The sequence below is a fragment of the Scyliorhinus torazame genome, chromosome 3 (genome assembly GCF_047496885.1).
Source record: "Scyliorhinus torazame isolate Kashiwa2021f chromosome 3, sScyTor2.1, whole genome shotgun sequence".
Lineage (NCBI taxonomy): Eukaryota > Metazoa > Chordata > Chondrichthyes > Carcharhiniformes > Scyliorhinidae > Scyliorhinus > Scyliorhinus torazame.
Window position 1 is genome coordinate 111,321,254 of NC_092709.1, and position 24,788 is coordinate 111,346,041.

A 24,788-nucleotide genomic window follows, 5' to 3' on the forward strand; every position below is an offset into this window, starting at 1 on the left:
ATTTAAAATTTGAGGCACGGGAGGGCCAGAAACCATGTCAGTGAGGACAAAGGTGATGGGTGAGTGAACCTTGGTGCAGCATAAAAAAGTCAGCAGAGTTCAAGACAAGCTGAAGTTTACAGAGTGGAGGATGGGAGGCTAACGAGAGGAGCATTGGAATAGTCAAGTCTGGAGGTGATAAAGAGACTGAGGAGCTTTCAACAGCAGGTGAGCTGAGGCAGAGGGTGGAAGCAGCTGGTCAGTGAGATGGAAATAGTCTTTCTAATAAAGATTGGAAGCTCAGCTAAGGGTGGGAAGGGGCGTTGGTGGGTGGGGAATGGAATTGGTGGCATTGGTGGTGTGTGTGGGTCTGTGCGTGTCAAAGATGTTGTCAGTGTTCCAAAGCTTAGCTGGATGAAATACGGGCACATCCAAGATAGATGTTAATAAGTAATATGACAACTGCAGACAACCTGAGGGGGGGGGGGGGGGGGACCAAAAATAATATGGATTTGTAATGTTATAGTCATGCTAGTATGTTTTGAAAATATCTCTGCATCTGTTGAATATTATTCCATCACCTGTGATGGGAAAACTTGGGCTGTGCTGCACTCCAACATCAGTCTACTAAAATGAATTGCATAGGTTCACAAATGCAGAACTCGGCTTCCCCTCAAACTATACTTCCAGGTTACCTCAGAATAGCACCAGGTACCTTTAACATCTCACTTTCACGTATATAGCCCAACAGGTCCAGAAATGCTTCAAGATAAAGCTAAAATAAATATGCACAAGCCAAAATAGGGAAATTTGTATAAGAAATACATCAAGAACTTCAAATGAAATACTTTTGACAGCACGTACCTTTATTGGTATATTTCAGAATCTTCTGTTTGGATGTAGGCAATAGCATTTCAACTGGAACTGTTGGAATCAGTTTTTCTTGTTTCACTTCAAAAGATTGTAAGGTATCTCCTGGGATGAGTTGATCTTTCCTCTCAACCAACATATTCCCAGCAGCCCTAGCTGCAACTTCTTTCAGGAGGGCTGCTGATGAGGTCATGGAGGCCAGAGAAAGGAAAGTAATTCCTGGACGCTTATGATCTTGAGCAGAAGACAGGCTTCTTTCACTAACTTTCTTTGAGAGAGCAGCCAGCGCTGAACTAGCAGACTGCTTTTGTATAGGGCTATAAGGCGAAGTGTATGGGCTATATCTCACTGGCTCCTCTTCCCTGGTCAGACTTTTGTCTAGACGAACTGCATTTGCAGCATCCTTAAGCTTTTGTGTAGCTGAAACAGGTGATAAACTACAAGGTGACGAATTTAGCAGCCAAATATCCTGATTCCACATAAAGTTGTTACTTGGACTACAATGATTACTTTGCTCCTGCTTAGCAGCTAACTTCCTAGCAAGAGCGCTTAGTTGTAGTGCATGAGGGGAAGATGGTGACAAAGGCACAGCTGAACCAAGACCAACTGCAGCATTGTCTTTTTCTGTAGCTCCCAGGCCAGGGTCGGCACGGATCGACCCAGCCTCCAACAGACGTCTCAAATTGCTACTCATGGGTTTATGTAATACATGGGACCCCATTTCACGTAAAAGCGGTGATGGAACAGGTGACAATGCGTCCTGTTTTTCCAAGTTGTCTTTGAATCGATCATTTTCAGAAACTATCAATTCCAAGGAGTTCCTTATGGGAGTTGTGCTCCCCAAGGAGCTTTCTGGAGAGGTCTCTTGTTCTTGCAGTTTGTCCCCGGGTGATATATTAAGATCTTCTTGTACATCTAAATAGGAGATTTCAGACGGCGTTTCAGAGGCGTTTTCAAACCAATTTTCCTCTTCACCCAGTTCTCCTCCTGCTTCGTCTTCATTTCCATCTTGAAATGAAATTGGAAAATTTATCAGTCATATATTCCATGACATTGTTAATGAAACTGTAACCTGTTTAATGTACTCATTCCCCATGAGGTAATTTATCTTAGAAAACTAAAGACGATATATATTTCCAGAATTCAAAAACCTTCTCACTGGAGATGTTCAAATCCACAAAACGTTATTGAATAAGTGTGTTATTGCTTGTTTACAGCTTTATTCAACTTGAAAATAAATTTCCTAGTGCTCTTTACAAATATGCATTGGTTCGGCCTCCACTGAAGTATTGTGCATAATTCCAGGCACCACATTTTAGGAAGAATGTCAAGGCCCAAGAGGATACAGGGAAGCTTTACTGGAAGAGTTTCAGAAATGAGGAACTTCAATTGTGGATAGATTAGAGAAGTTGGGATTGATCTCAGAGCAGAGACAGTTAGATGGAAGTCAACTGAGATGTTCAAAATTATGAGGAATTTTGACAGATGATATAAAAACACTTTCCACTTGCAGGAGGCAAGTAATGCAAGGACACATATTTAAGATAATTGGCAAAAGAACTATGGGGAGATTGCCATGCACACATAATTATGCCCGCAAACACTTTGCTTTTAACAAGTAGAATGGAACATTGACAAGTTTCCTTGACACAAGATTGAGTCTAGGGAGTCAGGGACTTGCCTTCTCTTTGGGGCAACATACATGAGACTGCCCCAAGGCTGGAAGTAGCCTGCCTGCATGGCCAGATCACTAAATGAAACCTTCCAGGCATGAAGAAATTAAAAATGCAACCAATATCTCCTCAGGACTTGACTATTACTATCTAAACGTCTACCAAAACTGTAGTGGCCATACAGTCTTGGGAGATGGAGACTACAGCAAAGAATCACACCCAGCAAAAGGGCATTGCCTAGCAACTCTTAGCATTTTGGAGAAAGTGGGGCTACCCTTTCACCTATTGATTTGCAGAACTGGGCCCTAAATCTATTGTTGCCAAGTGATTTCACTGTGAGTTCAATTCAAGTACATGCTACCTCTTTTGGAATAATTTATTTCTTGTGTGAAAGAGTGAGTGGGTGCTATTGCGACCACATTTCAGGTGCTGAGAAATTAACTTTTGTTTTAAAACGAGAAAGCTGGTCTTGTGCCCTCTTGAAAGTCACAGCAAAGCACAATACAGCACAGGAATAGGCCCTTCGGCCCTCCACGCCTGTACCGGACATGATACCAACCTTAGCCAAAACCTTCAGCACTTCCTTGTGCTATATCCCTCTATACCCATTCTATCCATGTATTTGTCAAGGTGCCTTTTTTTTTTTTTTTTTTTATAATTTTTTTTTTAAAAAGAGTACCCAATTCATTTTTTTCCATTAAGGGGCAATTTAGCGTGACCAATCCACCTACCCTGCACATCTTTGGGTTGTGGGGCGAAACCCACGCAAACACAGGGAGAATGTGCAAACTCCATATGACAGTGACCCAGAGCCGGGATCGAACCTGGGACTTTGGCGACTTGAGTGCTAACCACTGCGCCACCGTGCTGCCGTCAAGATGCCTTTTGAATGTCGTTAATGTATCTGCTTCCCCAACCTCCCCTGGCAACACGTTCCAGGCACTCATTACCCTCGGAGTATAAAGATCTGCCTCGCACATCTCTAAACTTTGCCCCATGGACCTTAACCCTATGCCCCCTGGTGACTGGCCCCTCCACTGTGGGAAAGAGTGCCTGCCCATCTCCTCTATCCATGCCCCTCATAACCTTGTCGACCTCTATCAGGTCACCCCTCAACCTCCGTCATTCTAATGAAAACAGTCTGGGTTTATTCAGCTTCTCCGCATAGCTAACACCCCTCCCAGACCAGGCAACATCCTGGTAAACCTCCTCTGCACCCTTTCCAAAGCCATCACATCCTTTTGGTAGTTTGGTGACCAGAATTCTGCACAATATTCCAAGTGACGCCTCATTATGGTTCTATACAACTGTAGCATGACTGGCCAGCTTTTATACTTGATGGTCGTCCAATGAAGGCAAGCATTCCGTATGATTTCTGGACTACCTTGTCCACTTGTGTTGTCACATTCAAAGATCTGTGGATCTGCATGCCCAGATCTCTCTGACTTTCTATATTCCTAAGAGTTTTGCCATTTACGGTATATTTCCCTATGTTAAACCTTCCGAAATGCATTACCTCACACTTGTCTGGATTAAACTCCATTTGCCATTTCTCTGCCCATGTCTCCAACTTATCTATGTCCTGCTGTATCTTCGGACAATCCTCAACACTATCTGCCACTCCACCAACCTTGGTGTTATCTGCAAACTTACTAATCGACCAACACTCGAGGATTTAAACACTATCTCATTGCGGTTAGTTGAGAGATGGAAAAGGGGGATCCATCCTACCGCAACAAGGTGAATAATGTATGTTACACAATGAGTTTTTACCATTTGGAATGTATTGCCTGACAGGGTGGTTTAAACAGAGTCAGTAGTAACTTTCAAAGGGGAATTTAATATATATTTGAAAAGGGAAGAAATTGCAGGGCTATGGACAATGACTAAGGAGTAGGACTAATTAGACACTCTTTCCGAACTGGAACAATGTGCCAAATTACAATTCGATGCTAACAAAAGCCCCACCATATTAACCTTTGCTGGGTGAAACAGGGCACAATAGAGCAGCAAAGCTGATGCATGAAGGAGAATGCACTATTTCCTGGAGAGCTTTGTACTGGTTAAGGCAAAGCCTATCGCTAAAATTCAACACTTAAATGAATTTAAGCCAGTGCTTCGTTGTCATCAAGGGAGTTTAAGCATTTCTTTCTTGTGGGGTTCTTTGGTGGGGGGGCGGGAGGATGGTGTTGGGTGTTGTTTGCACCATGGAAGTGTACGAGCGGGGGCAGGGAATCCAGTGGGGGGTAGCATGGCTGGCACCATGAGCTGCCATGCTGGGCGAGCTCATTCACGGAAGCGCAGGGGGGGTTGAGCAGGTGGTTGGAGTGTTGGGGGGAGGGGTTAGGATTATTGTGTTGTTCAGGGTGGTGGGGGGGAAATGCTGACAGGGCGGTTAGTGCGATAAGGAGGGGGTTGGTGACTGTGGACATTAGGGTGGGCCTGGAGGTTCGGGTGGCGCAGGTCGGGGGTTGTCCCAAGAGGGGCTATGGCTGATCGGGGAGGGGGGTAAAAAGAGAGCGGGGTTCCCCCGACCAGGCTGATCACATGAAACATGTGAGGGCTGAATGGGCCGGTCAAACGGTTGCGTGTGTTCATGCACTTGAGGAGATTAAAGGCGGATGTGACATTTTTACAGGAAACGCATTTGAAGATTGGGGGCCAGACTAGGTTAAGGAAAGGGTGGTAGGCCAAGTATTTCACTCAGGGTTAGATGTGAAGATGCGTTGGGTGGTTGTGCTGATAAATAAGCAGGTAGCGTTCGAGGTGGGGAATATAGTAGCAGATTGGGGGGGGGGGGGGGGGGGGGGGGAAAGGTTCATGATGGCAAGTGGGAAATTGGAGGGGATGCCTGTAGTCTTGGTGAACATCTATGCCCCAAATTGGGATGATGTTAAATTTGAGAGGTGGTTGCTGGGGAAGATCCCGGACTTGGACATGCACCGGTTGAATCGATACGTGAACATTGGGATAAGACAGAGTGGGCAGAGATGGCTAGGCTGGTGGATGAGATCATGTGGGTGGACAGGAGGTATTTGGAGGCCCTGGAGGCTGGGTTGTTGAAAGAGCGACAGAAACTCCACATGGAGTTTGTTGTTTTCTTTACGGATTGGAGTTCCCCAAGGTGGAAGAGGACCTGGTAGAGAGGTTGGGGGCGTCCATTGGACTGGTGGAGGTGATGGAGGGTATAGTGGCGATGAAGGCAGGGAAGGCCTGATGGCTTCCCAGGAGAATTTTATAAAACTTTATGGGGGACCTGGGGCCCCTGCTGGTAAAGACATTTAATGAGGCAAGGGAGAAGGGGGAGTTCTCCCTCACGTTATTGCAGGCCTTGATATCCTAAGGATAAGGACTCGGAGCAGCGTGGTTCTCACCGTCCATATCACTGCTGAATGTTGACGGCAAATTATTGGCAAAGATCTTGGCCTCACGGATTGGGGACTGTGTGCCATGGGTGATAGGGGAAGACCAGACGGAGTTTGTAAAGGGGAGGCACCTGTTGGCTAACATTAAGCGCTTGCTGAATGTTATAATGATGCCCTCTGAGGGACGGAATGTGGAGGTGGGGGTCGCTATGGACACATAGAAGGTCTTTGAATGGGAATACCTGTGGGAGGTACTGGGGTGGTTCGGGTTTGGGCAGGGGTTTGTGGATTGGGTCCGGTTGTTGTATCGGGCACTGGTAGAGTGTAAGGACGAATCGGGTGCGTTTGGGGTATTTCGGGCTGCATTGTGGGGCAAGGCTGGGTTGCCCACTCTCCTGGTTGTTTTTTGCTTGGCAATTGAGCCACTAGCAATGGCACTTAGGGTGTCAAGGAGTTGGCAGGGGATATTGCGTGGTTACACACACTCCACACACACTCCACACACACTCCACACACACTCCACACACACTCCACACACACTCCACACACACTCCACACACACTCCACACACACTCCACACACACTCCACACACACACACACACACACACACACACACACACACACACACACACACACACACACACACACACACACACACACACACACACACACACGGTCTCACTATATGCGATTTATTACTTTACATATCAAACCCATTAGAAGGTATGGGGGGGGGGGGGGGGGGGGGGGGGATCATGGATATTTTGGAGAAATTCTGCCATTTCTCTGGATACAAGCTAAACATGGAGAAAAGTGAATTCTTTCCAATCCAGGCAAGGGGGCAGGAGCGGAGGTTGGGCGAGCTACCATTTAAGGTGGGAGGGGCGAGTTTCAGGTATCTGGGCATCAAGATGGCAAGGGAATAGGAGCAACTAGGTGGCCAGGTTGGTGGAGTAGATGAAGGGGGATTTTAAGAGGTGGGAGGTGCTCCCTTTGTCATTGGCAGGGTGGATGCAGCTCGTGAAGGTGACAGTACTCCCAAGGTTTTTATTCGTGTTTCAAAACCTTCTGATTTTTATTCCAAAGGCCTTCTTTAGGAAGATTAATGATTTGATCTCGCGATTTGTGTGGGCAGGGAAGGTTCCACTGGTGAAGAAGGTGCTGTTGGAACGGGGAGGGGGCCTTGCCAAATTTGATGAACGACTATGGGGCAGTAAATGTAGCCATGGTCAGGTAAGTGGGTACGGATGGAGGCAGCCTCGTGGAAGGGCACTAGCTCAGGGGCACTATTGACAGCGCCTCTGCCGTTCTTGCTGGCCAGGTACTCCCCAAGCTCGGTGGTAGCCCTGAGGGTGTGGGGGCAGTGAGGCTGGAGGGTGGTCTTGGTTTGGGCACTGATTTGCTGGAATCACAGGTTTGCTCCGCACGGCTGGAATTGAGCAGTTTGGAGACCTGTTCATGGGGGTCAGCTTTTTGAGCTTAGTTGGTAGAGTATGAGTTGCCCAGTGGGAACGGGTTCCAGTATTTACAGGTTCAGGATTATGTGAGGAAACAGGTGCCATCCTTTCCAACCTGCCGCCCCCGGGCTGGCAGAACGTGGTGTGGAAAAGAGAGGTTGGCGAGGGTAGGGTTCCGAGGTGCTGAGGGTGAAGGTTGTCCCGAGTCCATAAGTGGCGATTTTGAGTGTCGGAAGACCTGGTAGTCCGGGGGCGAGAAAGGCTGATGTTTTGGCCTTTGCCTCCCTGGTAGCCCGGAGACAGCCTTGTTGGAATGGAGGGACTCGGGGTCGCCAAAGTCAGGGGTGTGGGTGAGCAATCTCGCGGAATTCCTTAGATTGTAAAAAATCAAGTTTGCCTTGAGAGGGTCTGTGGAGGGGTTTGCCCGGAGATGGAAACCAGTTATCGACTTCTTCAAGGATAGTTAAGACATCACCCGATTCATCCTGACACTCTCTACTGAGGGAGGACACCTCTGGGGTTAAATTCAAATTATTGCTTCTCCATGTCTAATTTTAATGTTTATTAAATGCAGGGATTGTTTTTTTCCCCCAGCCCAGTTGTGATTTCCTTTCTGACATCATTTCAAGTATCAAAAACACATGGTCATTATAATAATTGATCTTTTAAGTTAAGAGAGTCTTCTGGTCGGGGTTGAGCAAAATCCATGAATCAAAATTGGCAGAGTAGCTATCGCAAAGCGATTATTCTTTTGTAAAGTCTATTATTTTTCCCAAAAAGAAAAATTAGACTTCAATCATCTCAATATTTCTCTGACTAGCAAATATGAAATGACAACAGAAATACACCAAACCAAAACATAGCCTAGATTTTCTGTTATAGATAAAGGAGACTAGGGCTTAGTTAGTGCATACAGTGGCTCCTTGTCCCAAAAGAAGCTGGGACAAGGTTATCATTAAAATATCTGAACTTCTGACCGACTAATATTAGATGTTCCCTCACAGTCCTATCACAAGGAGTCATATTTTCAGAGCACTGCATGAAAGGGAGGTCAATAAGTTACATTATCTTGATTAGTTGCCCTAAGAGGTGTGACTAACTCTTAACTTGGCGGCTCCATTAAGTATTCTGGCAAGACATTAGGAATTGCTAATTAATATAGGCCAAATCAGTCGAAAGTTAAGGAGAGCGCTTTGCCAGCTCATAGTCATAGAATCACAGTATGGTTACAGCACAGGAGGCAGCCATTCAGCCCATTATGCCAGAGCTGGCCCCCTGCAGGAACAATTTACCGACTGCCACTTCCTTTTCCTTACAGCACTGTACATTTTTCCTTTTCAGATAACAATTCCCTCTTGAATGGCTTGAACAAACTTCCTTCCATCACACCCTCAGGCAATGAATGCCAGATCCTAATCACTTGCTGCAAAAAAAGCTTTCTCTCATGTCACCATTGCTTCTTTTGCAAATTACCTTAAATTTGTTCCCTTTTGTTTTGTTTTAATTCTTTCATGGGATGTGGGCATTGCTAGCAAAGCCAGCATTTAATGCCGATTGAATTGAGTGGCTTGCTTGGCCATATCACCGGGCAGTTAAGGGACAGCCACATTGCTGTGGGTCTGCAGTCACATGTAAGCCAGAACAGCTAAGGATGGCAGATTTCCTTCCCTGAAGGACATCAGTGAACCATAGAAATATTTACAATAATTAATGATAGTTTCATAGTCACCATTACTAAGACTGCCATTATATTCCAGGTTTATTAACCAAATTTAAATTCTTCCAGCTGCCAGGGTGGAATTAGAATCTTTATGTCCCCAGAGTGTCAAGCCTGGTCCTCTGGACAAGTCCAGTGATATTACCACTATACTGCCACCTCCCCCCTCGAACCTTCCACCAATCGAAACAGTTTCTCCCCATCTACTCTGTCCAGACCCCTCATGATTTTGAACACCTCCATCAAATCTCCTCTCAACCCAAGAACAATTGCAGCTTCTCTTTTACGAAAGTGAATTTCCTCATCTCTGAAACAATTCTCCTGAATCTTTTTTGCATTCCCTCTAATGCCTTCACATATATGGCACAGGAGGTCAATCAGCCCATCAGGTCCATGCCGGCTTTCTGAAATGCATTCAGTCCCATTCCCCTATTTTATTCCCATCGCCCTGCAGTTTTATTTCCCTCAGCAACCATCCAATTTTCTTTTGAAATCATTGATTGTCTTCATTTCCATGATCTTCATAGCTAGAGTTCCAGGTGTTATGACCTCCGTGGTGTTGTGATCTCCGTAGAGATTAACATTTAAAGAGAAATTCAAACACCCAGTAATCAAGTTACACCACAAGATTTCACATTTGTAAACAAAAACAAACTTCGCCATACATTAAAAACAAATCGAACAAGGCCACTCCCACTAACTTAACACTGAAGTTTGTCAAGACTTTCAATCCAATTTCCCTTTTATTTTCTAATTTCACCCAAGAGTTCCTTTATGCGTTATGGTCTTGAGGGTTCATTCACTTCTCCTTCTGGAGTTAAACCAAGTAAGCCGGAATTCATTTTGATTTAAAGTCTGTGTTCCAGCTTTTCTCTGAAGTATGAAATTTCATGGGGATCTTTCCATTTGCTTATAGACAATTGACTCTTCAACATTCCTTCAAAACTTAACGACTGCGGATTTCTCAGCTTTAGCCTCATGGCATTCGCGTTCAATGATTTAAAAATGAGGAACATCCCTGGTTGTTAATGGCCTCTGCACTCCTTAGACTGGCTTCCAACAGACTGCTTTCTCCCAGTCTGCTCCCACAGCTTAAAAGTTCCTGTCTCTTTCGCCAATTCCCAAAATGAAATGCTTTTCATTGAAGGGTACTGTGGATTTCTTCCTCTAGCTCCAAGCTAGGCAAATCTTTCAGCCTCTTTTTCTTTGTCTCCTAACTGAGCACGAGCTCTCACCTGTATTCGGCACGATGAACAATATAGTTAATATACTTTTTGCTCAAGGTGCAGCCACCGTAATATTCTTCTCTTTTGGTCCCTCAACTGCAGACTACATAAGACCAAAGCTGTAACTGTGATATTCCTCTTTTTATTCCGAAAGTGTCTTCCCCTAACCCAATGGGAATGGCAATGGGAAACAGCTTAGCTAAATGATACTTCAACTTGGAGATGGAGTTATCCAAAGATGTGCCGGTTAGGTGGAGTTATGGGGATAGGGCAGGGAAGTCGGTGCAGACATGATAGGCCAAACGGTCTTCTGTACTCTAGGAATTCCATGTAAAGCACAAGAGCCTTTCACCCAGGCAGCTCTCAGCACAACTATTTACAAATGTGATACCAGTAATACCTTTATGGGTTTCAGCTTTATGGCCTGAGCTTTATGTTCGGGTGCGCCCAAAGTCAGAATGGGCAGGAGCATGTGGGAAACCTGTTTCCATCAGAGATTGCGTTGTTAATATGATAGTATTCTGGCTGGCCAATTACCAGTCACCCAGTATGAAATGTGCGCTGTCAAAGGTCAAGTGCTACTGGGAAGGTGGAAGGAGGGCAGTTGCTGAGAAAAGGAAGCGTGCAGACTGGTGCTTCCAATGATCTCCCTCAGGGGGACAGCGGCTGCGGAGTGTCCGAGGGAGCTGCTGACCCTTAAAAATATCAGTGGAAAAACTATGCCACGAGTGTTTACGAGCACAATCATACACAGACCACAGTGCCGAGGCACATTTGTTAATTTTATTTGAGCCTTGACTTTCATCCTGCCCTGGATTGAGCTTGCAGCCAAAACGTAAAGGCCGCTTTGCCAATCGACTCATCCGCCAACCATAAAAGTAGACGGGTCACGTAAAATCCCAGTCAATTGCTGTTTAATTCATGCAACAGTCAAGAAACCCCAACAAAGTCTCTACTTCCTACGGAAGCTAAAGAAATTTGGTATGGCTGCATCAACTCTCACAAACTTCTACAGATGTGCCAAAGAGAGCATCCTATCGGCTGCATCACAGCCTGGTATGGCAACTGCTCAGACCAAGATCGCAAGAAACTGCAGTGTGGTGCACTCAGTCAAACGCATTACACAAGTTTGCCACCCTCATATTGATTCTGTACACACCTCCCACTGCCTCAGGAAGGCAGACAGCATTATCAGAGATCCCTCCCACCCAGTCTTTGCCTTCTTCCAGACCCTTCCATCAGGCAGAAGGTACAGAAGTCTGATGTCTTGCACATCCTGATATAGGAACAGCTTCTTTGCCACAGCTGCTAGACTCAACGACTCTCCCTCAGACTGATCTATTCTCTGTGAGAACACTATTCACAACGCCCTATGCTGCTCTTGCTCATGTATTTGCTTTGTTTGGCCCCTTGTTCCGTACTGTAACCAATCACTCTGTCAATGTACTATTTGTCAATGTACTCTGTGTTGATTATTCTTTTTTGTCTGCATACGGTGTACGTTCCCTTGGCCGCAGAACAATACTTTTCACTGTACTTCGGTACATATGACAATAAATCAAATCAAAATCAAATTAAACATCTGCTGTGCAGTAAAGGAATTGCATATCCAGTGACAACAATGGTCAACTGCAGCATGAAGCTTGGATCATTCTTCCAGGCATGCTGCAGTTATACCCCATGAAGACAGCAGCAAAAGTGCCAGAGAGGCCACCCTGCTCACATGCAACATCACTTTCAGCAACCAGAGAGTCTGTTTGGCTACTTGCCTTCAAACTTAGGCCTGTACTTTGGGTTCCCTCTGCTCTGTCTGCAGTTCCGTCTCTTTTTAGCCACAGGAAAGGCCATTATTGGGGGAGCTACTTTGAACTTGCCAAGAATTTTGCTTCATATTCTACTTCAGTTGACTCATCTATTCCCTTCTCTTGAGTTATCCCTTTCCTTTGAACACAGGAGTTTTTCACTTCCTCTACAAGTTTGATCTCTTAATTTGTACAAATCTGCAATTGAAGTATGTGAATTGAGCTAACCTCAGAAAATTGGGTGCAAGCAATACATTTCCACTGAATCGGTTCAAAATTGTGTCTGCGTGGGTCTCACCCCACAACCTAAATATGTGCTGGCTTAGTGCATTGGCCATATCTTTTAATAAAAACAGTAAAAAAAATATATACAAGGCCAAACGGTACAAACACTAATTTTGTGTTGGAGAAACCAGGTACCCTCCCCTCAGCACCAATGTACGGGGAGGGAGAGTATATACTGATTATTAAAACAGTTCACATCACATTTCTACAAAAAACAAATGGTACAAGCAATAAACTTTGCGCTGGAGAGACCGGATACCCTTGCCTCTGTACCAACAGAAGGGAAAGAGAGGCCCACTAAATTGCCCCTTAATTGCCAAAGATTTGAAACAAAATCAGTTTAAAACTTGCAATAATCATCTGGGCCTAAATTATAATACGAGACAATCTGTTACTGAGTAGGATCATCATTTAGAGACAAGTGAGTTAACTACAAAAGCATTATAAAGTGAAAGCACCTGAGCAGCAGGAGATAAAAGAACATATTTACGAACCCTCAAGCAGTGCTTCTGTATTGGGAAGTAAAAAAATCTCAACTCTATTCGGGATCACACGAAAAGGGTGAACTTTCAAAAAGGTACTTTTCTGTGTTTTTTGCCATTACTGAAGAAGAGATGATCAATGTTTAGACTGGACAGAAAAAGTATTCCTGTGTGTTTTTGTTTTACAGCCTGTGGGATTTGTTGGTATTAATCAGAGATTATTTTGCAGTGCAGCTAGCATCATCTGTAGTGTGAACAGCTATTAAATTTTGAGTACTATGATGGGCATCGTAAATTTGTGCAATGTAATTTACGGTGTATTCTGGCATTTATCATAAAAGTGTTGTATTTCAAAGCTACATATGACTATACATCTGAGAAAATCTGTGTAAACATAGAGCCTATAGAAAGAAAACTTCTTTAGCTCTGCAAATAGCTTAGTGGGTAACTGCACCAAGTTAGGTAAACCAGCAAAATCCCACAGTTTGATGCTTGGTCCATTTTGAGTTAGCTGAAGAAAGGTAGAATGTTATGCAAAAATTAGTCTTGAAAAGCTATTCTTGGGACTTCCGGTGGCATAATGTAGGAGGAAGATGTGCACGAGGTGACTTCCGCTAGCGAACTGATCCTTTTGCCCTTTTTCTTGGCGTCAGTCCTTGGAAACTTTTGATAGTTGTCAGGTAGAGTGCTCTGTTGCTGAGATGCCCGGAAAAAACAAAGATAAGAAGGTTTTGAGCAGAAACCCGTCGACGGAGTCTGAACCCTCTCGGGACTCCAAGGGAAGTAAGGTGGCAGAATCAGCTTCTTTCTCTCCATCCACTCCACTAACAGCCGAGGCTTCCACTAGTATATTGGGGAAAGAGTTTGAGAAACACCGACAAATCGCGTTGAAGGATCTGAAAAGATCAATTGAAGAGGCCTTGGCTCCATTCGAGTGGCTCAAGGGAAAACTAGTGAGACCAAAGTCCACGGAGTCATGATTAAGAGTATGGAGGTTGCGATTTCCGGTAGCGGCCATGTCCGATTAGGTCGCGCACGCGGCAGCTCCCGCCGGGATCGGAGTTTTGGGCCCTTAAACGGAGCGGCAACGGCACTTTGGCGGTGATTCCCGGCGTGGCAAAGGACGCTGGAGAGGTTCCCCTCACTGCTGCATGGAGGGAACCAGGAGCAGGGCCGTTAAAAGAGCGATTGCGGGGAAGCGAGCGGAGCGGGTCCGGGAAGACAAGATGGCGACCGGCGCGGACCAAGCAGCGTGGGCCCAGTGGTCAAGAGAGCAGCAAGAGTTTGTGAGAAGCTGCTTTGCAGAGCTGAAGACGGAGATGCTGGCCCCTATGAAGGCCTCCATGGAAAAGATGGTGGAGACTCAGAAGGTGCAGGAGAAGGCGATTAAAGAGGTAGAGAGCAAGATGTCTGACAATGAGGATGAGATCCTGGGCCTGGCGGTCAGAGTGGAGGCGCACAAGGCCCTACACAAGAGATGGCAGGAGAGACCGGATGATCTCGAATATAGGTCTAGGAGTCACAACCTACGGATTCTGGGCCTCCCTGAAGGTGCGGAGGGAGCGGACGCGAGCACGTATGTGACTACAATGCTGGGGACGCTGATGGGCACGGGGGCCTTCCTGCGGCCCTTGGAACTGGACGGGGCGTATAGAGCCCTCGCGAGGAAGCCTAGGGCGAACGAACCACCGAGGGCAATGGTGATAACATTCCACCGCTTCACAGACAGGGAGCGCGTCTTGTGTTGGGCAAAGAAGGAGCGGAACGGTAAGTGGGAGAACTGCGAGATTCACATATACCAGGACTTCGGAGCTGAACTGGCTAAGAGGTGTGCGGGATTCAACCGGGCTAAGGCGGTCCTCCACAGCAAAGGGGTGAAGTTCAGGCTCCTTCATCCGGCGATGGTTTGGGTAACGTACCAGGACAGGCACCATTATTTTGATGCGCCGGATGAGGCGTGCATGAAAAGCTGTACTCTAACTAAGGGGCAGTTACACGCGAGTGACTGGCAGGGATGTGTAACCGGGTATTGGCCTGATGTAAGATTGGTAGTAGAATTTAAGTTGTTCGCTCTTCTTTTTCTTTTTTTTTCCCTTTTTGTTTCTCTCAGGGGGCGGGGTAATGCCCGGGTTGTGTTTTTCGTTGCATGGGAAGAATCTGGATGGCTCTTACCTTCTTACCCTGTGGGGGAGGGGGAGTTGGGGGCCTGAAGGAGGAGACAAAAGTAAGACTGAGATAGAGGCGGGAGCGGCCGGGGTCAGCAGACTTACGGAAGTGTAATGGGGGGTAAATCAGTGCTAAGCGGGTGCTTGGCACGGGGGGTTGGGATTGGGAGGTTGGGGGGGATGGGGCGCTGCTTTGCTGACTGAAGGGGAGCCAACTGTTGGGGGCGGTTAGAGAGTCGGGTTGGGGGGCCTCCAGCGGGAGGGCTGGAGCGAGCGGGGGGCGCGGGCACGTGTCTGGCTGAAAAAGGGAGATGGCTGATTGGCAGGGGGGGGGGGCGCGATCAACCCCCCGTCCAAGCTGATCACGTGGAATGTGAGCTGCAGAGGGCCCAGGTGGTTTTAGTGAACGCAATGCCCCGAACTGGGATGACATGGAATTCATGAGGCGCATGCTGGGTAAAATCACGGACTTGACGAAGCGAGGGCAGCAGTTTCTCTGAAGATTGGATGTGGGACTGCTAGCAGATGAAGAGGTGTGTGGGCGGATAAAGAGGAGCATCCAAAACTATGTGACAACAACTGACACAGGGGAGGTAACAGCAACAACGGTTTCGGAGGCTATGAAGGCAGTTATTAGAGGGGAGTTAATTTCTATTAGGACCCACCGAGAGAAGAGGGAGAGGGCGGAGCGGGAGAGACCGGTGGGAGTGATACTTAGAGTAGACAGGAAGTATGCGGAGACCCCTGAGGAGGGGCTAAAGGAGCGCCGGAGATTGCAGGCAGGGTTTGATTTACTGACCACTGGGAAGGCAGAGGCACAGCTGAGGAAGGTGAAAGGGGCAGTCTACGAGTTTGGGAAGAAAGCAAGTAGGGTGCTGGCGCACCAACTTCGCAGGAGAGAGGCGGCCAGGGAGATCAGGGAAGTGAGGAATAAGGAAGGTAATACGGTCTTGGGCCCAGAGAAGATCAATGAAGTCTTCAAGGAGTTTTATTGTAAACTGTACGAGTCAAAACCCCCGAGGGGAGGGGAAGGGATGAAGCACTTTATGAATCAATTGAGGTTCCCAAGGGTGGACGAAGATCTGGTGGAGGGACTGGGGGCCTCAATTGAGTTGGAGGAGTCGGTTAAGGGCCTAGAGAGTATGCAGTCGGGCAAGGCCCCGGGTCCGGACGGCTTCCCTGTAGAATTTTATAAGAAATTCCCAGAGCTACTGAGCCCAATCCTGCTAAGAACATTTAACGAGGCAAAGGAGAGAGGAACCCTCCTCCCGACAATGTCGCAGGCATTGATCTCGCTCATTTTGAAGAGGGAGAAGGATCCGCTCCAATGTGGGTCCTACAGGCCGATATCGCTCCTGAATGTGGATGCCAAACTGCTGGCTAAAATTTTGGCTACCAGAATAGAGGACTGCGTCCCGGTAGTGATTGAGGAGGACCAGACGGGTTTCATCAAGGGCAAGCAATTGAACACAAATGTGAGGAGGCTCCTGAATATTATTGTGATGCCCTCAGAAGGAGGTGACGCAGAAATAGTGGCTGCAATGGATGCAGAGAAAGCCTTTGACAGGGTGGAATGGGAGTACCTGTGGGAAGTGTTAGGTAGGTTTGGATTCGGTGAGGGATTCATAGGGCGGGTCAAGCTACTGTATCAGGCCCCCGTAGCGAGTGTGTCCACGAACCGGCTGAGGTCGGAATATTTCAGGCTGCACCGAGGGACGAGGCAGGGGTGGCCCCTATCCCTGCTGCTATTTGCCCTGGCAATTGAGCCGTTGGCCATAGCGCTGAGGACTTCAAGGAACTGGAGGGGGGAAGGGGGGGGGGGGGGGTAGCACTGGGTTTCCCTCTAAGCAGACGACCTGCTATTGTATATTTCAGACCCGCGAGAGGAGATGGGGGGAGGTCATGCGGATCCTAAGGGACTTTGGGAGCTTCTCGGGGTACAAGTTGAACGTGGGGAAAAGTGAGCTGTTTCTAATCCATGCTAGGGGTCAGGAGGAGAGACTGGGGGAACTCCCCCTCAAGATGGTGGAGAGAAGCTTTCGTTACCTAGGTATACAGGTGGCTAGGAACTGGGATGCCCTACACGGGCTCAATCTATCTCGGCTTGTAGAGCAGATGGAGGGAGACTTTAAAAGGTGGGACACGCTACCGCTTTCCCTGGCGGGAAGGGTGCAGACTGTGAAGATGACGGTCCTCCCCAGATTCCTGTTCGTTTTCCAATGCCTCCCCAATTTCATCCCCAAATCCTTCTTCAAGCGGGTGAACAGGATTAGGGGGGGGGGTAGCGCTTCCGAACTTTTGTAGCTACTATTGGGCGGCTAATGTGGCCATGATTACGAAATGGGTAATGGAGGAGGGGTCAGCGTGGGGGCGGCTAGAGGCGGCGTCATGCAAAGGCACCAGCCTAGGGGCACTAGTAACGGCACAGCTGCCGTTCTCGCCGGCACGATACAGCACAAGCCCGGTGGTGACGGCGGCACTGAGGGTCTGGGCTCAGTGGAGAAGGCACAGGAAGGAGGAGGGGGCCTCAGTTTGGACCCCAATACAGAACAACCATAGATTTGCTCCGGGCAAGATAGACGGGAGGGGTTCAAAGCTGGCATAGGGCAGGCATTAGAAGGATGAGAGACCTGTTTATCGATGGGACTTTCCCTAGCTTGAAGGCGCTGGAGGAGAAGTTCAGCCTGCCCCCGGGAAATGCCTTCAGATACCTCCAAGTCCGCAACTTTCTCAAAAAACAGGGGGGACATTTCCGTTGCTAGCCCCTCGAAGGATACAGGACAGGGTAGTGTTTGGCATCTGGGTAGAAGAGGGGAAGGTGTCAGAGATGTACCAAGAGCTGCAGGAGGCAGAGGAAGCCTCAGTGGAGGAACTGAAGGGCAAGTGGGAGGAGGAGCTAGGTGAGGAGCTAGATGAGGCCTATGGGCTGATGCCCTGGGCAGGGTGAATTCTTCCTCATCATGTGCAATGCTCAGCTTAATTCAGTTTAAGGTGGAACACCGGACTCACATGACGACGGCGAGAATGAGCAAGTTCTTTGGGGTGGAGGACAGTGTGCGAGGTGTTCAGGGAGTCTGACGAACCATGTCCATATGTTCTGGGCATGCCCGGCACTTAAAGAATTCTGGCAGGGCTTTGCGAGGGCTATGTCCAGGATTCTGGACACGCGGGTGAAGCCGAGTCCAACAATAGCGATCTTTGGGCTGTCAGAGGATCCGGGAGTGCAGGAACCGAAAGAGGCAGAGGTGTTGGCCTTTGCCTCCCTGGTAGGCCGGAGACGGATCTTGTTAATGTGAAGAGACTCGAAACCCCCGAGTGTGGAGACCTGGGTTAGCGATATGGCGGGGTTCCTCAGCCTGAAGCAAATAAAGTTTGCCTTGAGAGGGTCCTTGCTGGGGTTCTCCCGGCAGTGGCAACCTTTCCTTGACTTTCTAGGGGAGCGATAAAATGTCAGCAGCAGCAATTGGGGGGTGGGGTTGGGGGGCTCAGGTGGGGGAAATTGTCTATTTAATGTATATATTTTTTTTATATAATGATAACAGCCACCTAGTTTTGTTAAATATTTTTCATTTATTTTTCTGTTATTAGTTATGTAAAAATTCTGTTTGAAAAAAGCTTTAATAAAAACAAACTTTTAAAAAAAAGAGTATGGAGATTGCTTTATGGATGACAGTGATCAGATTGCCACGCTCAAATCCAGTCTGACTTTGACGGCTGAAATGAATAAATCGCTAAGAGGAATGACCTGGGAAACAAGTCCAGGAGGCAGAACATTCAGATTGTGGGGTTGACGGAGGGTCATACCCCACCAAATATTTCTCGGACATCTTCCTCAAAATGGTGGGGAGAGTGGATTTGCATCCCTGCCTCAATATGATCAGGCCCATTGCTTATTTCGACTGAAGCCTCATACTGAATATCCACTGTGTGTGGTGATTGTAAAATTCCACAGTTTTAAGGAAAAAGAGAGTTCTGCGATGGGCAAGGGAACACCACAAATTCAAGTGGATAGGCCACTGCATTAGGCTGTATGAGGACATGGGCACGGAGTTGGCGAAAAAAATAGCTGCGATTAATGGCGTATAGGCCGCCATGTACAAGAGTGGAGACAGGTTTGGGATGGTCTATCCAGCTCATCTTAAGAGTCATGTTTGAGGAAAAGGATTACCTTTTGTTAAAAGGTACAAGTTGTGCGCTGCATAATTTGGTTTATGACTCTGTCGACGGCCATGTTGTATCGTTTGTATTTCTTGTTGGGTTGTGTTCTTATTGTTTTTGATTAGATTTGAGGTTGGCTTTTCTGTGGGATTTTGTTCTTAATATTAATATATAGTTTCCTTTTTTCTTTCAGTGTTGTTGTTTGGCACATCATTTAGTCACTAGTGGGGCTTGCAACTTTCACCACTCCTCTAAAGTCGATGAACCTCCACCTCGAGAAGAATCCTTCATCTGAGCCTCTAAATTTATCTTTTCCAGTTGCAGAAACTCCGCCAAGTCACTCAGCCGCACTGTCACTTTAGGTGACCCCGAGTCCTGCCACCCTAACAGTATCCACCTCCAGGCTATCAGGGAGGCAAAGGCCAACACACCAGCCACTCGCCTCAGTTGCATTTCTGGATCTTACAAAATTCCAAATATTGCCACCCATGGGCTCGGAGCCACCTTCAACCCTAGCACTTTCGACATAAAACCTCCTCTAACTTCGGGCATGTCCAAAACATGTGGACATGATTCGCTGGTCCCCTTGCGCATCACCCGCATCTATCTTCTACTCGTGAAAAGAACGGACTCATCCTTGACACGGTCATGTGCGTCCTGTGCACTACCTTAAATTGGATGAGACTCCATTGCCACATGAGGAGGACATGTTTATCCGCCATACAGCCTCACTCCATAGCCCCACCCTTACCCCCAGCTCTTCTTCCCATTTCAGTTTTATTTCCTCCACTGATGTCCGCCCTCTCTCCATCAACTCCCCATGTGCCAGAGATCCTTCCCTCCCCAATCTCGGCCTCGGACAAAATCTTATCCTGCAGTGCCGGAGACGGTAGCTTCGTAAATGTCTCCTTCCTAACAAAGTGCCCGATCTGCAGATATTAAAACCTATTTTCCCTCAACTCTGCAAAATCGCCCCCCCCCCCCCACAAACCACCACTCCGGTCGCACAAACAGGTCTCTAAAGCACTCTATCCCCACCCTCTCCCACATCCGAAACACGGAATCTAGGCCTGTCGCAACAAGTTCGTCAAACCCTTCCTCTTCACCCGCACATTGACTGGGAATACCTTACTTCTCTCCATCTTGAGTTTATACCCCAAAAACAAGCCAAACTCTCCCAATGTCCCATGATCCTATCAAATCTCTCCATCGGATCCATGATATACAGAAGATCAACTGCATATAGGGAGACTTAATGCTCCATTTCCCCTCCGCCCTCCCCCCCACCCCCCAAAAGAGGCCACCGAGTACCTCCGATCCAGCTTCAGAATGGCCTCCACTAATAATAATAATAATCATCTTTATTAGTGTCACAAGTAGGCTTACATTAACACTGCAATGAAGTTACTGTGAAAATCCCACACGACGGCGCCTGTTTGGGTACACCGAGGGAGAATTCAGAATGTCCAATTCACCTAACAGGCACATGGCACGTCTTTCGGGACTTCTGGGAGGAAACCGGAGCACCCGGAGGAAACCCACACAGACACAGGGAGAACGTGCAGACTCCGCACAATGGCCCAAGCCGGGCCTTTCCAGCAGCTTCCCCTTCTCTTGATGTGCACTGGATCGAAATAAACTCCCCCCAATCACCACCTTTAACGCTTCCCACATTATGGTGGTGGAGACCTCGTCCGTTTTATTTAGCTCCACATAATTCCGTATAGCCTCCCCTATCCTTTCACAGACCCCTTTATCAGCCAGCAACTCCACATACAAACTCCACTGCGTTGGGAACCCTCACTTTCCACTGTGTCTGTTAGGAACCCTCTCTTTCCACTGCATCTGTTGGGAACTCCCTCTTTCCACTGCGTCCGTTGGGAACTCCCTCTTTCCACTGCGTCTGTTTATAACCTCTTTCCACTGTGTCCGTTGGGAACTCCCTCTTTCCACTGCATCTGTTGGGAGCCCTCTCTTTCCACTGCGTCTGTTGGGAACCTCTTTTCACTGTATCCGTTGGGAACTCCCTCTTTCCACTGCGTCAGTTAGGAACCCTCTCTTTCCACTGCGTCAGTTAGGAACCCTCTCTTTCCACTGCGTCTGTTGGGAACCCTCTCTTTCCACTGTGTCCGTTGGGAACACCCTCTTTCCACTGCGTCCGTTGGGAACTCCACTTTCCACTGCGTCCGTTGGGAACTCCTTCTTTCCACTGCGTCCGTTAGGAACTCCCTCTTTCCACTGCGTATGTTGGGAACCCTCTCTTTCCAGCAGTGGGCGTTGGGAACTCCCTCCTTCCACTTGCAAATGCAGCAGGTGTGACGTGTGATCCAAAACCCCAATCACCCCCAGTCAACAACCTCCAGCACGAAAAAAAATCGATCCGAGCATATACTCAGTGAGCATTTGAAAACAATGAGAATTATTTTGCCCTTGGCCTCCTAAACCGCAATGCGTCCACCCATCCCATTCACTCCATAAATCCCAACAATCCCCTTGCGGCGCCTTCAGGGAAGTGGGATACGACCGATCTACCTTTGGATCCAAAACCGTATTGAAATCCCCCCATAATCAACCGGTGTGTATCCAGTTCTGGAACCTTGGCCAACACCTTTATCATAAACTTCGCATTGTCCCAGTTGGGGGCATATATATTCGCCAAAACCAGGGTGGCCCCTCCAACCTCCCATTCACCGTCACAAATCTGCCCCCACCCCAGGATCCACCACAATACTGCAAGCTGAAAAACGCCACCCTCTTACTCAGCAGCAATGCTAGCTACCCCCCTCGTCTTCATATCTCGCCCTGAATGAAACACATGCCCCACCCACCTTTTCCTCAACTTTTAAATGAGTCTCTTGCATGAACACATCTGCCTACAAGCTCTAGTGCGCAAAGACGCGGGACCTCTTGATCGGCCCATTCATTTTCCCCTAACATTCCAGGTGATCAGCCTGATTAGAGGGCTCTTCCAACCCAACAACCACCTTCCCCATCCTGATCAGCCATGTCCACTGCTTAATGAGCTCCTCCAGGACCACAACATCCTGCCCACCACCTTGGCCTCCTCAAGATGATGGCCGCCTTCCCCCCCAACCAACTGCACCACACCAGCACCTTCCACGTCAGCAACCCATTCCTCCCCTCACCCTTCCCCCAACCCAATACCAGGCAACCTATCATCCCTACCTTACCGTCCCCTCCCCAGACAACCCATCATACCTTTCCCACCATCCCCTCCCCAGCCACAAAGAAAACCATCCCCTCCCTAGCACTCCACCGTCCCCCCTCTCTCCACCACTCCACCCCCCAACTTTGCTTCCGTTAACTGGCCTCCTCGAGCGATTCTCCAAGTTGTCCTTCTCCCGTAACCTCTGGCCCTCTGCCACATCAACATTTCCACCTCCAACGAGGTCATGCCCAGTCCTGGTGGCCGGCCACCGACCCCTCCAACTCCTGCCCCCTCACTGTAGGGAAGCCCAAATCAGCTCTGCCACCTTAGCCAAGTTTTCAGAGGCGTCCTTCCTCTGCTGCTGCAATTTAGCCATTAAAAATTCAACTAGCTGCTCATTGACCACTGTGCAAGCAACAACGCCACAGAGCCCCGGGCCATCTTTTCCTCGGTCGTGCCTCGACAGCCCTCCTGTATTGACTGTTGCCATTTATTTGTTGCACTTCTCATTTGGGAGGGCTTAGACATTCCCTACTGAAGGAGATTCATTAGCTCTCACTGTTCCTGTGTTTTCCACCTGCTTAACACCCCACATTAGGCAAAATAGACTGAAAAATCCAACCTCAGGCAGAAGCCACCTAATGTGAGCTTATGGCCGCCACTGAAAGTCCACCAACTTGTTCTTCCATGGCCGCCACCTGAAGTCCACCACCTTCTTCCTTGAAGAGGATTCTGCCCCTGGCTCTGTCTGACGAGGAGTCTATTTCCCTCTTCATATTTTGTTCAGTTAAGCGGTTTGAGGGCAAAATGGGCAAGTGAATAGGGTCCCATTCCTACTGGTGAGGTTTGGAGCGAGGCTCTTCACAGGGTCAACTCCACATTCTCATGAGCAGGGCCGAGCCAAATTCAAGTGCAAGAATGAGTGGGTTTTTCCCGGATGTTGAGAATAGGCATGATGGCTGTTCTCTTGGCCGGCATGGCTGTTCTCTTGGCCGGCTAAGCAAAACGCACATGTTCTGGTCCTGCCCCAAACTTGTAGGCTTCTGGGTTTCATTCTTTAATAACATGTTAGACACATGTCCGCTGGTGGCTGTATTTGGGGGTGTCTGATTCGCCAGTAAGTCAGTCCGGGGTGGAGGCAGATGTTGCCTTTGCCTCACTGATAGCCCAAAGGCAAATATTTCTTGGTTGGAGGTCTCCCACTCCACCCAGTGCCCCTGCTTGGTTGTGTGACTTAATGTCTTCCTAGACTTGGATTCACCATCAGGAGTTGGTGGAGAGGCTTTAAGATGGCAACCATTTATTTAAGGATATATATACCATATATTAGGAGTCAGTCACCATGAGTTATTAGGGAGTTTAGGTTACATTCAGTATTTAAGTCAAATTGTGTTGTGTGCTTATTAAAAAAACTTTTATATTTGCGTGTGATTTCTTGCATTCTTTTGTTCTGGTTTGGGTTGATAATGAAAAATTTGAATAAACATATTTTTAAAAAAATAATAGTCATTCTTGGGGTAACAACTGTAAAAACACAACTGATAGCTATCTCAAACGTTTTCCTGCATGGTTCCAAACGAGGACAAAGTTTGGGTTCCATTATGATAACCTCAGTCAACATACTGCATCTTGGATTGCCCCCGTTTCAGCTCATCTGCTGCAGAAACCTTTGATGTCTAGACTTGACTATTCCAATGAACCCCTGGCTGGTTTCCCACATTTCCCTGCGTAAACAGGTCAACCAAATCTCTGCTACACATGTCCTTAACTTGCGAACGTCTTGTTCCCCTAACACTCACTGTGTTCGATGAACTACATTGGCTTCCAATTCAAGGATGTCTTGATTTTAGAATTTAATACTTTGTTTCAAATTTTTCCATGGGCTTGCCCCTGTAATCTTCTCCAACCCCACAATCCTCAAGAGATATCCGTGCCTTTCTAATTCTGGTCTTTTGTGCATTCCCAATTATAATTGCCTTCAGTTGCCTTGGCCCCAAGCTCTAGGATTCCCACCCGACACCTCTCTACTTCACTCTTCTCCTTTAAGACACTTATTACAACGGGCCTCTTTAACCAAGCTTTTGATCATCTGACCTAGAATCTCCTTATATGGCTCGGTGTCATATTTTGCGGTCTTGGGACGTTTCATTACATCAAAGGCATGATATTAATAAAAGGCGCAATTGTGCTCACACAAGACTGGTCAGTTGGGTGAAACAGCAGAGAGCAGCCAGAGCCCAGTTATTATAGTGTTGTGTTCACAATAACAACTAACAAGCAAAGTTCTCTCTTAGCTTTAAATCTGTAGCATGATGGGTGGTTCAGACTCTGTCAAAGATCTGACCTGCAACCCTACAGCAATAACATGTCAAAATATTTGAACGTCAGTATGCTTTCCCACATTTTCTTGCTTGGTAATGTTAAAGGTGCTGTAGGAAT

General features: G+C 47.5%; 1 protein-coding gene across 6 annotated transcripts in view; it reads right to left on the bottom strand.

Moving 5' to 3' along the window:
• Positions 1-24,788, bottom strand: part of znf827 (zinc finger protein 827) — a 244,379-nt gene that overhangs the window by 186,706 nt on the left and 32,885 nt on the right. For all 6 annotated transcript variants that reach the window (XR_011940162.1, XM_072496124.1, XM_072496125.1 and 3 more), the window contains exon 2: positions 844-1,857. Coding sequence is in view for 5 of the 6 variants with exons in the window: in XM_072496124.1 (XP_072352225.1) it covers positions 844-1,857 (1,014 nt within the window). In the remaining variant the exon portion in view is untranslated. The remainder of the gene's footprint in view (positions 1-843; positions 1,858-24,788) is intronic.